General features: G+C 47.9%; 1 protein-coding gene across 8 annotated transcripts in view; it reads right to left on the reverse strand.

Moving 5' to 3' along the window:
- The window catches only part of fat1a (FAT atypical cadherin 1a), a 47,214-nt gene extending 38,438 nt beyond the window's left edge, over window positions 1-8,776 (reverse strand). For 7 of the 8 annotated variants that reach the window (XR_002840494.2, XM_023830742.2, XM_023830741.2 and 4 more), the window contains exons 1-2: window positions 8,054-8,776; window positions 1,467-4,756 (exon numbers count right to left, since the gene is read on the reverse strand). Coding sequence is in view for 7 of the 8 variants with exons in the window: in XM_023830742.2 (XP_023686510.2) it covers window positions 1,467-4,728 (3,262 nt within the window). In the remaining variant the exon portion in view is untranslated. Of the gene's footprint in view, window positions 1-1,466; window positions 4,757-6,626; window positions 6,732-8,053 lie in introns of those variants that run through there. The other variant, XM_023830738.2, reaches the window with a different exon arrangement.
- Between the last annotated feature and the right edge of the window lie 4,574 nt (window positions 8,777-13,350).

The raw sequence follows: 13,350 nt of genomic DNA on the forward strand, positions 1-13,350 counted from the left end.
GATGCAGGGTGGGGGTGGGCAGGGGATGTAGATGTTCAGGCCAATACCTCCGCACCATTTTGAAGCACCAACGGCGTCAACTTTGCCTGGTTTCAAAAGCTACCAAACCGGAATGTCAGCACCACCGAGGACCTCCAGTCCAGCAAGGCCACGGCACATTTAACATGTGGCGTACGTCACAAAGAGCTGCTCCGGCTCACCAGAATTATGGAAACAATTACAGAACATCTATCGAATTTGGCGTCAGTGTCGGAGTATGATACGGCTACAACAGCAGGCGAGATTAAAAATCTCTCCTGCTTCAAGTTTTAAATCCACTTAAGGACTAAACTAACATTGTGGATCGGGCCCCAGTTGTGTCCAATTGTTTTATTCTGTGTCTAAACAAAAGAAAGAAAGGAAGGGGGAAAAGTTAATGAGCATGCAGGACCCTAATAAGGCAGTAAAGAGGAATGGCTATCAGCCGGATCTGCACAATGGACAACAGATGGTTGGAGTGTAGAGCGCTTTGAGGTAGCTTGTCCTGTCCCAGCACGTTTACCCCCCACCCCCGGCTCCCCCCACCAGTTTAGATCTGCCGCTACTTATTTTCTCCTCTTAACAACAGCGTGCATCTTCCAAGACTATATACGAGCCAGAGCTGCGCACAAAAGAAAAATTCACCTCAAGACTTTATTGTGAAAATCTGGGCTTCACCATGAATGAGGTCTATATGCAGCAGCTGTTATTCGGTTCCGTGATTTCACAGTTTTACTGACAGGTCTGTAAAAATCAGTCGAAAAAACTGCACACAGGAGGAGAGGGCTGACACTGGCCAGGCACCACAGACGCCATGGAAACACCATGGAAAGCTGGAATTAAGGAGGTCACTCATTCAAGGAAACTCAAAACAGCTTTAACAGTCCCGATTCTTCGCTATTCTCAACACACTCTCACCATCCAGGACAAATGAGAAGGATTGACTGAAACTGCCATTGCAAAATGACTCACACCAGCACCGAAAGCATGGAGAATGCTCTTTATAAGAAATTTAACTGCAAAAGTAGATTATTTAATGTAGTTCAACTAATGTGAATCATTCAATATCCAAAACAACCATAAAAAATCCCATCACCCCACATTCCAATGGACTCCCAAAGCAACCTGTCTGGAATAAGTCAGTCTCCGAGACAGCTGGTCTGTCTGCCAGAGCTATCAACTGTCTGGTCCTCCAGGAAAACAGCAGGCAAGGGGGGAAAAAAATCAGGAAGTCTCTCACCTCTGACAGTTGCACCAATACAAAAGAGGTCTACTCTACCCGCAGACGTTGAGTAGTGGTCTAATATTTCTGGCTTCCAACTTTTTCTGGCTGCGGTCTTAACAACACAATCACATTTCCATGTGTGGACACAGATGCACACACATACAGTCTACATAGATCTATGCACACTGGATATCATTTGGATTCAACTAAAAGAAAAACTTACCAGTTTCTTCATCGATGGCGAACACCCCAAGTCCCGTTCCATCACGAATGGAGTACCTTACTTCCCCATCTCTGCCCTTGTCTTCATCGTGAGCTGTCACTTTCATAACCGAGGTGCCAATGGGAGCGTCCTCCTTGATGGATCCCTTGTCCACAAAGGCGGGGAACAAAGGGCGGTAGAGGTTCTCATTCACATCCACGATGTCCACTTCAATGTGACAGGTGGAGGATAAAGATACAGGTCTGCCTTTGTCCTTGGCCCGTGCCGTGAGATTATAGACCTGCTTCTTCTCATAATCCAAGTTTTTCACAATACGCACAGCTCCACTAAGCTTGTCCACCTCAAAGTTTCCATCCCCATTATCAGTCAGACTGTAACGGACCTGACTGGACGGGCCAACATCAGGGTCGTAGGCTTCCAGCCAAAGCACTACTGTGCCAACTGGGAGGTCTTCCCGAACTTTGACTCTGTAGTTTGGAGGGATGAATTTCGGCGGGTTGTCATTGATGTCCTCCAGGACCACCTTCAGAGTCACCGTTGTTATCAGCTGGGGTTCGTCGATAGCCTGATCCTGTGCAGCTATTTTCAAAGTATACACTGGATGGGTCTCACGGTCCAGCGGGCTCTTCACCTTCACCACACCAGTCTGTTCATTGATGGCAAAGTGCCCAGTGTCAGCTACCAGCGAGTACCTGACCTCCCCGTTGGCACCCAGATCTTTATCAGTAGCCTCAACTTGAATAATATCAGTACCAGGCGCTGTGTTTTCGCTAATTTCAATGGAATAACTGTCTTGCAGGAACACTGGGCTGTTGTCATTTGCATCCAGGATGTTGACATCCAGGAGACGGGAAGAGGACTTCTGAGGGATTCCCAGATCGTACACTGTTACGTTAAGTGTGTAGTGATCTGATGTCTCCCTGTCCAGCGGCGCATACACCTGAAGCCAGCCAGTCTCCATGTCAATAACAAATCGACTCTCTGCATTCCCGCCGGAAATCACATAAACCAGTTTTCCATTGAACCCACTATCTGCATCAGAGGCATTCATCAGGACAAGTCGGGCGCCTACAGGAAGATCTTCTCTGATCTTGATAACACTGGGAAAGGAGTCCAAAAAATGTGGTGCAAAGCGGTTAGTGGTGTGTATGTCTACAAAGCTATCTTCAGGCTCCACCTGACTGTGGATCTTGCTTCCCTGGAGCAGCTTCTCCGCCAGCATGGCAGCGACCCCAGTGTCAATACATTTCAGCTGGACTGGTTTCCGAGCTGTAATGACACTGATGTTCATGATCATGGGTGGAGTGACGTTTTCACCATCCGTGGCAGTGATCTGTAAGCTATGAAAAGATACTTTCGTGCCCTCTCCTTCATTTAAGGACTGCTTTAGGGAGATCACACCAGAATTTGGATTCAAGTCAAAAAGCCCAAGGCTGTTGCCTGACTTTATTTCGTATCGTACTAACTGTAGCTCGTCCGCATCAATGGCAGACACTGTAGTTATCTGATCACCAACTGCATGGTCTCTCGCCATCGTAACTTCGCAGTCAATGTTTTCAAAGAGAGGGTTGTTGTCATTCAGGTTGTTCAGAATGATTGTTACAGGGACCTCTACTTCACGACGAAAAGGGGATCCCCAATCCGATGCCCTAACTCTCAACTTGTAAATTCTCGGCATAAGCTCATAGTCTAGATCTTCGGAGGTGCTAATGACACCAGTGAAGTAGTCTATAGAAAACGGTAGAGGGTTGGCATTGGCAACGCTGTAGGTCACATAACCGTTTTCACCACTATCAAGGTCCTTAGCGCTAACAGTTAGCACACTAGATCCAACTGGCGTGTGCTCATCAACACTGGCTTCGTAAGAGGGCTGGAGGAACTCCGGGGGGTTGTTATTCACATCAATTACGTCAATGATGACCTTCGTGGAGGCCTTGCCATCACTAGTGACAACTTCAAGCTCAAAACTGGGCGCATAGTCTGCCCGAATAGCCCCAGTCGTTGTAATCAGGCCTGTGTTTGGATTTATGGCAAACTGGTTTTTCTCCATCTTATACTTGAATGCATACTTCAACTGGGGATAACTAGGCACAGCTTTGACCATTACCACAGGAGTGTGAACTGGGGCAAACTCACTGAGGCTGACCCTATAAGTTTCCTTTTCAAATTTAGGTGGTCCTACTTTAAAGTGGGGAGATATCACGTGGACGACTTTAGCAGCAGAGAACTGGGGGGGGTTTCCTTTATCCTTGGCCTGCAAAGTGAGATTGTATCCATAGGGCTGGCTGTCCCAGTCCACATCCTTCACTGCTTTAATCTTATACTCTTTGCTCCCGGGGATGGTCCTCATGGCCCTAAATTGTTGCAGAGGGTCGCCTGCCACAACAGACAGTGACGCAATTTCCCCATTTGGTCCCTGGTCATCATCCTCCACTGTCACTATGGCATATGTGGGGTCCCCATCACCGTCTGAGGGGGTCAGTGGGACGGCTGTTATAACAGGGGCATGTTCGTTGGCCGGCTCCACCCGTACAGTCAACCTGGCTGTGCTGCTGAAACCGCTGCTCCCATAAAGCTTCATACCACGGTCTACTGCCAGCACCTCCAGCTCATAGAGCCGGGACTCTGACTGGTCCAGGCGGCCCGTCAGCGTCACCACGCCACTGGTGGGATGGACAGCGAACATGTCCGTCCACTCCCTGAAGCTATAGTAATACTCGCCATTGGTGCCCACATCAGCATCCGTGGCTGTGACTCTCGCCACACTGGTCCTCATAGGTGTGTTCTCAGGGAGGGAGATGCTGTAGGAGGTGGGGGAGAACAGGGGCCGCAGGTCGTTGGTGTCAAGCACCTGGACTCGAACTTTTGTGCGAGCCTCAGCGCTGGTGGTGCGTTCAAATGCCTTGACCGTAAGCACATAGTGGTCTTTAACCTCCCGGTTAAGAATGGCTGTGCTGCCACCTTTTGTCCTGATGCGCAAGAAACAGAAATCACCCACCACATGCTCCTCTGCTTTGAAGAGGCTCTCCGTATCACCAGATACTATTTTGTATCGCACCTCCCAAGAAGGGTCTATGTTGTAGACGCCCATTTTGACTGGGCTTTCCAGGTAGGTCTTAGCAGCGGAATTCTCAAATATGGAGGCTTGGTAGGCGGGGTGTGTGAACTGCAGGACTGATGTAGGTTCCATGCCCTGGTTCCCCACGCAGCCAGAGAGGAGAGCCAACAGGGTGAGGCCCAGCGACATCAAGAGCTTCCCCATGATGCCACAATCTGCTTTGCTGCGACACCTACAACACAACAGGAAAGAGAAGACAAATGCTTTAGGAACTAAAAGAAATAGCAGGTACTGACCAAATTGAAGCTGCTGAAGGCACACAACACTGCAGTTTTTCATTTCTCTTTAATTAAACTTAAAAAGTGACTGCACACACCATTCAACTACACAAGCCTTCTCAATGGGGGAGGGAGTGGGGGCCTCCTATTGAAGTTTATTTACACGAGGCGACAAGGAACTTCCATCAAGTCAATGCCGGGGACAGTTGTTCAAACAGGAGTCAGGTTTCACTGATGGGGGATGGGCAGGGGGGTAATTTCTTACATTACCCTGAGCTTCGCTGAACACTTTCTTTTGAGAATGGGACAAGTAATGGCCAGGCTGAATAGAGGGAGCAGTCTCTGGGGACACCATCCAGAAGCATGAGGGAGCCCCACTTTAACTCGACTTCAATTTGCATCTCGCCGCAAGACAAATGGTGGTGTGCAAATAGTTCAAGAGAAAATTGCAACAACAAAAAAAAAAAAAACCCTGTATCCTTCCCAACCTCCATAAGTTTTGCTCCCATGTTATTCCTGTACTTTGTTCTTCCAAAGAATAAGACTTAAGCTTGAGGCGTTTAACACCTGAATGGTAACGAAGCTTAGAATTACTTCATGACCTGTTGTAGGTCAAGGAAAGCCACTTCAAAGTAAAGATCTGCAGATTTGAAAATCCCTTTGTTACACTTAAATTGCATATCTCCCACATTCTTTGATCTGTGATGCATTATGCAAAATTCCAAATCATGAGTGTAAAGTGTATCTCCCCATCTCAGAATCCCAACTTCAGAGCAGAATGCCACGTTTGCACACCAAGCACGCGACACTGACTTATGTTTTCATGTCAGTCATTCAACCGGAACCTTCTTCTTGCAAATGCAGCAGACGGAGCTCAGTACCTGAAGCGATGGAGCAAAGACCTCCAGTAATGGGACATGTAGTCCAGGGGGTCTTTTCAAACGACGCCTGCTGCAAGCCATAACCCAAGAGTAAATGTTCCTCATTTAAAGAACAAACACGTTTTTAGGGTCAAGATGCATACATTCAGATTGAATGCATTCAAATTCCGATGTCATATTGAAGGTATGCAGCAGAATATGACACTTATGAGATGCTGTGATAAGTCCCAGAAACATAATTATTGTTATTGTGTCCCTGCGGCAAAACCACAGCCGGAGCCAGAGCCGACCTGGGGCCAGAATGGGGCGCGGCTCTAATGTTAACCGTGTGTGTGTGCGCCGTGCGCAAGTGTGTGCCCCGGGGGCCCGGAAAAACAGCAGGAGGGACCTCAGGAAGGTCTGCTCTTCCAGAGCTAAAGAAGCTGGCTTTAGAGGGTGAAGAAACAAAGGTGGACTGTGGAAGTGGAGACTTACAAAGTACAAATGAGACAAAAAGAAATGCAGGCATTTTAAAAACTAGCCTGGCATCACTTTAGAGATGTAGTGAAAGAGAAGCACTCAGACTGACTGTGTAAATCTGTGTTTAAAACGGAACGCCCCCCGTCGGGACTAATTTCCATTCAGTTCACGTAGACCGTGTGCTGCCTTGAGAGAGCAAAATTATACGCACTTTAAAACAGGAAAAAATCACAAAAAGGAATATCTGAATGAAATTCGGGCTGTGTGCGCAGATGGTTTTAAGGTAAAACGCGTTTCCCTCGCACTTTTATGAAAACTCCCGAGACTGTAACTTCTCAGTCAAAGGGGGCTCCGGTCGTAGACCTACAAAGCAACTTTTTCTAAAGCACGCTATCGCTAAAACCTGGAGAACCAAGCCGAATGGAGTCGAAACAAAGCAAGCATTCCAATGTCGTGTTTGTACCCCCAGCCCACCTTTACGTACCCTCTCCGGTTCTAATGTCCGCCTTTAGTTACCATTTCGCCAAGTTCGGGGGTCTCCCGGCGCGGCGCGGCCAGCGCGTGTATCAGTCCTTCCCTCGCTCTAGTCCGGCCGTATCTCTCCGCGCTAAGAGCTACCGGCCCGGATCTACTTACAGCTGGCATGAAGATAAAAAGACCTTTGCTTCTGTCTTACTTTGCACATTTGGAATAAAAGGCTATGCCTTTTTAATATAAGTATAGATTTAATGTGGTATGCCTTATGTTTGTTTAATAAACCCTATCCGGCGAAGGAATGCAATATCCTTCACCAGTGAGAATAACATGTTTAAAATGCTCTATTTTTAAACGGAAAATAAAATATGTCGTATCTGAATTTTAGGGCTTTATATTGACATAAATTCCACATTATATATGTAATAATTTTACATTTCTCATATAATCATACCGTGTACGCATTCGGTACAAATCAAATACTCTACATGAACTGCCTTCGCCTTTATCTAAACAGGTTTACACTTAACAGAACTTTTTTCCTAAGCTTATTGTTCTGGGTACCGGTTCACATCTACTCGGGTTCAGCCCAGAGTCCTGATTGAAAAACGCAGGGGTTTTATTACCAAAAAGTATTTTCCAAACCCACGTCCATGTGCCGCACTTTTCTCCTAAATAAAATGGGCAAACGACAGAAAGGCGCACAGCCTCGTGTTGGAGGAGGGGGTCTGGTCGAACTGCGGGGGTCCGTTTTAAACTGTACAACCGCTTTTTCTGACCCAAATCAAACGCCAAAACCCGATATCTCTGTCCCGTGTGATTTCTTCGTGTCATCTTCCTTTTCCGTTAATAAGTATATTTCACGGGGTCATCAAAAGCACCGACGACTTCACGATAAACTTTGTTTCCAGCTGACTTTGAAGGGACCCGGATCCATTACTGACCGGACCCTTGGCTGCTTTGCGTGTTTGCAACATATTAACAAAAAAGACACAAAATCTTAAAAGCACTAAAACCGCACAGCGACGAGTGGTATGGCATTGTATCCCGCACCATATCGGTACAGATGGCGCTCTCTCACTGGATTTTTATGGATTCCCAATTCCAGTTTTCTTCTTAACACTACGATCCTTAGGCTACTTTTGAATTAAATTAAGGTCATATGTAATTCTCAACGGATATTAACGCTTCTTGCCCACATACATAAAACCCACATGTAACGATGTACGGCTTCAGCGCGATCCGAGGTTGCCTGAAAACTCAGCGCGATGAGATAAATATCGCACCGATGTGATTTTATATCTGGAAATGTTTGTACTTATTACAGGAATGAGTGAAAGCGCACCGCCTTCATTGTTAGGACAAAATTAGGTAGTCGCGGCACATGGTATCAGTTCTGCAGGAACCATGCCTCCTTCCCCGACACTTCACACTTACCAGATCTGCCTGGACGTAGGATGCCGCTGAGTCCAAAAAGCAGTTCAGATAAATCCCCAGAAATGTTGGCGAATTTTACACGGGGACATTTTGCTCCCAGACACACTAGGATAAATAAAAAGTCAGAGGCATTCACGATTGCGTCCAGCGGTTCCTCATCAGTCACATTTCACATTTCTTCCCATCTGCACCGAAGGCACATCTCGCTGCCCCCGCGGGGTCTGGTGCGCCTGATTCCGGCCGCTGCGCAGCGCCAGGTCCTGGCCGATCCGCCGTACAACAGCGCTACTGTTCCCTCGCCGGGACGCCTGGGCTTAGGGCCGTGACGTAGCCGAGCTCCAACTCCGCTCTCTCTCCTCTTTCTTTCAACGTCCAACCCTCGGAGAGCGAAGGAACGACGCCTCCTGATTTTCCAGGCGTGTTAGTATCACGACTCGCAAATTCTTCGTCCTGCACTTGCAGGGTTTCACCTTTCCTGCTGCATCCTTAAGCAATGTCCATGCGTGGGATGATTAATTTCAATCCAGTCCGATGTGAACACAGAAACGTTCATCTGTCACAAACACACACTCGGAAATATTATTCAGAACAAATGTATGGCCAAACACACCCTTAAAGGTGGTTTATGAACGCGTGGTCACGTTTGAATGTGGAACTATTACGGATGGGCAGAATTTTTAAGTACACGAACATTTATCAAAAGAAAAATGTATTTTGCGCTGATGATTTGATGATTCCAGGTAAACGCATCGACGTTACGCCTGCGCTGGGACGGGGTGCGCCGACGTCGACCCTCGCTCGCTTGGCATTCCGTTGCTCATCTGACCACCGTGTTCTGGATTTACGGCTTAAGAGGGGATGTGCCGAGCCCCCGAAGCGGGTAATTTAGTGAAACCTATCCGCATTACAGTAAAGACTATTAAGACAATTCTGTGTGAGCTGCAGGGCTGGTCTGCTTTTGCCAGGAGCGTTCTGAGACACACTGCAGGCTTCTCCCAGCTCTTGTCCATTCTCCTCTGCACACCTGTCCAAATGAGGAGGTGACACTCACCCTAATGTGGGAGATATCCACCTTCCGTTTCGGAATCCTGTTAGAGCGATTCTGCTCTGCACTGTTGCAGCTGTCTCTCGTTATACGACCTCCCCATCTCACCTACTGAGGGTTTTGTCCAAGTGAATAAATCATTATAAACATAGAAAACTAACCAAAAACGAAACAGATGGAGCTTAGGAAATGAAAAAAAATTGTATGTACTCCCCTCACAGCACAATGGAGTCATCCGTTTGCTCCACGTGTGTCCAGTAAACAGGCTAAAATTACCCTGACCCAAAAAGGCAGCTCTTGTGCAAAGTGCCACCCTTACCCGCGTGATCCTCGGAGCCGTGATGCTCCCTGGCGATTTGGCCAGAAGCTATGCCTGTCCTGCTGTTGATACCTGACCCTGCTGGAGTTCTCCTGTGCACACCGCAGTGGGGGAGGCCGAGGGCTGTATGGACCTCGACACCCCCCGTGCACACCGCAGGGTGGGAGGCCGACACCACTGCCCGCTCAGCCCGCTCCTCCCATCAAAGTAAGAGGATTCACTCATGGAGCATTTCAGTCAGTAGCTGATGAATCAGTACATCTGCAAGGCAAAATCAACATGAAACATCGGCCAGGATGAAAGACAGCCGAATGAGATGAAATGGCCACAGTGTAAAAATGTATACAGCTCATGAAGACTTATTTTACCTCTGACTGTACTTCTGAACACATGGCGTGGGGAGCTGTATTGCAGGTATGCCTCATTAATTTATTTTTTCATTTCTGTTTATTACTTTAGTGTACTTTTTACACTCCTTTGCACTATATTTACTTGTCTGTGGCCTGCGATGTGTATTGTCCTGCACTTTGTATTGTTTTGTCGGCACTTCAGCTACCTTGCTGCTGTATGCACAAGAATTTCCCTTCAGAATCAATAAAGTTCATCTAATCTTATAGCATCTTATTTTAGTTTGCGAAGGGTTTCACTTGACTTATTTTGTCCAAACAATCTACCACAGTTTACACTTTTTCTCTCATTTTAAACTGCTTAACAGCAGAAGTCGGTACAGGCTCAGACCAAGCTGTGCCGTTCCGTTTCGGAGGTTAGCTGCATAGCTGTCGTCTCCAGCATACGAGCGAGTCGGAAGCAGCCGCCGCATCCTGGAGAGCACCTCGGCCCGGAATCCCGCTCGTTTCCTGGCACAGCCACCCGATACGGCCGGAATGCAGCGTGTGAGGATCCAGCAGCACCAGGCGCCAGGACTGTCCGGCCTTGGTGTCCGGAGCACCATATGTGAGGAAAAGAGGGCTGCTGCCCGCCACAGGATGGGAGGATGGATGAGGCATGTGCCGAAATGCGTCCACAAACACCCCATTGTTGTCAGATTTGCCAGAAGGCTATGGTTTTGATTCAGGAAGACTTACACCTCTAAATACTGTATTAAATTACTGCTATTACTGCCAGGCGGAAATAAATATAATCCTTAATACTCTAAGGCTGAACTGTAAATTTAATTTTTCACATTCAAAAAATATGAGCAGTTGGGACTTTAAAAACACTCATAAATAAAATATCTTGTCCTTTTTTTTTTTCAGAAGTTCACTCTGTGTCCTGCCTGGGGATGTTCTCTGGTATTGGTCTTCAACCACACAAACAAATGTTAGTTTAAAAATAACAGTGACACAATTTCACTGGCTCTTTTGGCAGCTGTGCAGCTGAGGACATCCCCGTGCAAGGCCTCAGGAACACGATCCTTATTATAGCCAATTTAAATATCCTTACATATGTCTTCTGTAACCACACATGCAGCCCAGGTTCTCGATGAACCCGGAGCGTTTCCAAGAATCCTCAAGGCCTGCTTCTCTGGGCGGGATGTTGCAGAAAATCGCTGCTGCACACACATATCCCTTTACGGCAGCCCGGCCCGCAGGGTCAGCCAAACGGCTCTCCACCCCGGAATGGATCAAACGCCGACAGCGAAATCTTCCCTTCCAAGCCGCTACAATAGGCAGCTCATATTCATCCCATTAGCATAATAAACAGGCTGGCATGACCTTGGCATTACAGGTAACAAAGTCCGTTTTCAACGCCCACGCATGGTGAACAGCCATAGGGTGTCCTAAAGGAAAACAGAGTTATCTACAGGGGTGCAGCAGTGAAAGCGTGGGGGGTGGGTATACACAGAGCCACACGTTCATTACAAATTAACACAACAAAGGGTTTTGAAGGCAGGACCACGCTTAGGATGTATGGTGAAAACAAGGCTGGGGCTGGATTAGGATAAAATCATCGTTATATAATACGCAGCTGACAGAATTGTTTCCTGTATGCCTGTCCCTGTGTGTTTCATAAGGCTCTGCGGTCTACCCGAGCATTTTTACCCCAGATGGGATGGGTGGGGGGAGGATGGCAACCGGAACAAAGCTCCTGGAAAGCAAACCAATCACTGTGTTTGAGTTAATGCTCACTCACTTTTATCCTGGTGCTTGTTGTTTTTTTTTCCCTGAGCTTCTATGAAAGAGACGCACGCAGAGCATGCGAACGTTTGATCACTGCTGAAAGGCTGGTTCAAAGGTATTCCTCTACTCAATGGCGATTCGGCGAACGGGCACCTGATGATGGCAATTCAGTGAAGGGGCGCTCTGATGACAGCGAAATGGTGAAGGGGCGCTCTGAGGACAGCGATAGGGCAATGGGGTTGACCGAAGATGAGATTGACAGAAGGGGCGCTCTGAGGACGGCGATGGGGCGATGGGGCGATGGGGCTGACCGAAGACGCGATTGACAGAAGGGGAGCTCTGAGGACGGCGATGGGGCGATGGGGCTGACCGAAGACGCGATTGACAGAAGGGAAGCTCTGAGGACGGCGATCGGGCGATGGGGTTGACCGAAGACGCGGTTGACAGAAGGGGCGCTCTGAGGACGGCGATAGGGCGATGGGGCTGACCGAAGACGAGATTGACAGAAGGGGCGCTCTGAGGACGCCGATAGGGCGATGGGGCTGACCGAAGACGAGATTGACAGAAGGGGCGCTCTGAGGACGGCGATAGGGCGATGGGGCTGACCGAAGATGAGATTGACAGAAGGGGCGCTCTGAGGACGGCGATCGGGCGATGGGGCTGCACAGATGAACACATTGCCAGCCAGAATGAATGGAGGGTGTCATTTGCCCTGTTCTAGTGCAACTTTGACTGGTGGGTCTCCCGCTGTAGCTTTCAACTTTGATGTGAGATCCTTGCTCCTTCTGATGACCTTTCACCCAAGAGAACCCCTGCTTAGCTGTGTATCACAGGGCTGAGACTTTCTCAGTCATGACTGGAACCATGATCCAGAAGCAGAGTGTGATCCTGAACCAAAGTTTTCCTCTGCTTCAGAAATCGGGTCCCTACTGACCCATAAACTGTTAGCCTTCCCTCTGCTGTAAATCGTTTCGGATAAAAGTGTCAAATAAATAATTTTAATATAATGTAAATGTACCCCATTCCTGTGTCTACTGAGGGAGGATCATAGACTTCATTAGGACAGAACACACTGATGACAGTAGAGAAATGCTTTCCAGAGTGTCTAGAATTAGATTTCAATGTCACACACGGTACATGGGATGGACCTGTATGTGGCCAGCATCGTTGAGCGCAGAGACACACACACACACACACTTGAGCACCGGCATTTATCTGGAAAGTAAGATAGTGTTCTTGGGAAATAATAGGATGTGAGGAAGAAGAATAGTCCAGATCGCTATATCATCACCACACAGCAATCTATTTAAATAAAGGATTATGTAAAAAAAGATAGACAATCCTTTCAAGTCAGTAACACATAACTGTGCTGGAGAGGTGTGCTGTAGCGGTTGGGTCGTGCCTATGGATTTAGTTACATGAGACAGTAATTATTGGATTTGACATTTCAGTGAACGCAGTGCTGGATGTCAGTGGACAGGATGCATCGTCTGATTTCCTGGAGTAGCCGAGGAACAGACACGCATTCCACTGATGTGAAAGTGTCTGTAAGTCATGTCAGAAAGGATCCACATAAGCAACATTTAGTGGTGGGATTTGCATGGCCGGATTAGCAGAGCCTTGTAATGGAGCTGTGTGTTTGCCAGGGCAGGAGCCGACATGGATGGGGCTCACCATCTGTCCACCAGCACCTCGGAGCGGCCTGTCAGTTATCCAGTCCGGATTTGTTTATCGTCAAGCAGCACGAGGACATGTCCTCAGTTTGACGCTGAGCTCTGGGGTGGTACCCAGCGTTCCCCATCCAGCGTTCCCC

This window comes from Paramormyrops kingsleyae, chromosome 25, assembly GCF_048594095.1.
Source record: "Paramormyrops kingsleyae isolate MSU_618 chromosome 25, PKINGS_0.4, whole genome shotgun sequence".
Classification (NCBI taxonomy): Eukaryota; Metazoa; Chordata; class Actinopteri; order Osteoglossiformes; family Mormyridae; genus Paramormyrops; species Paramormyrops kingsleyae.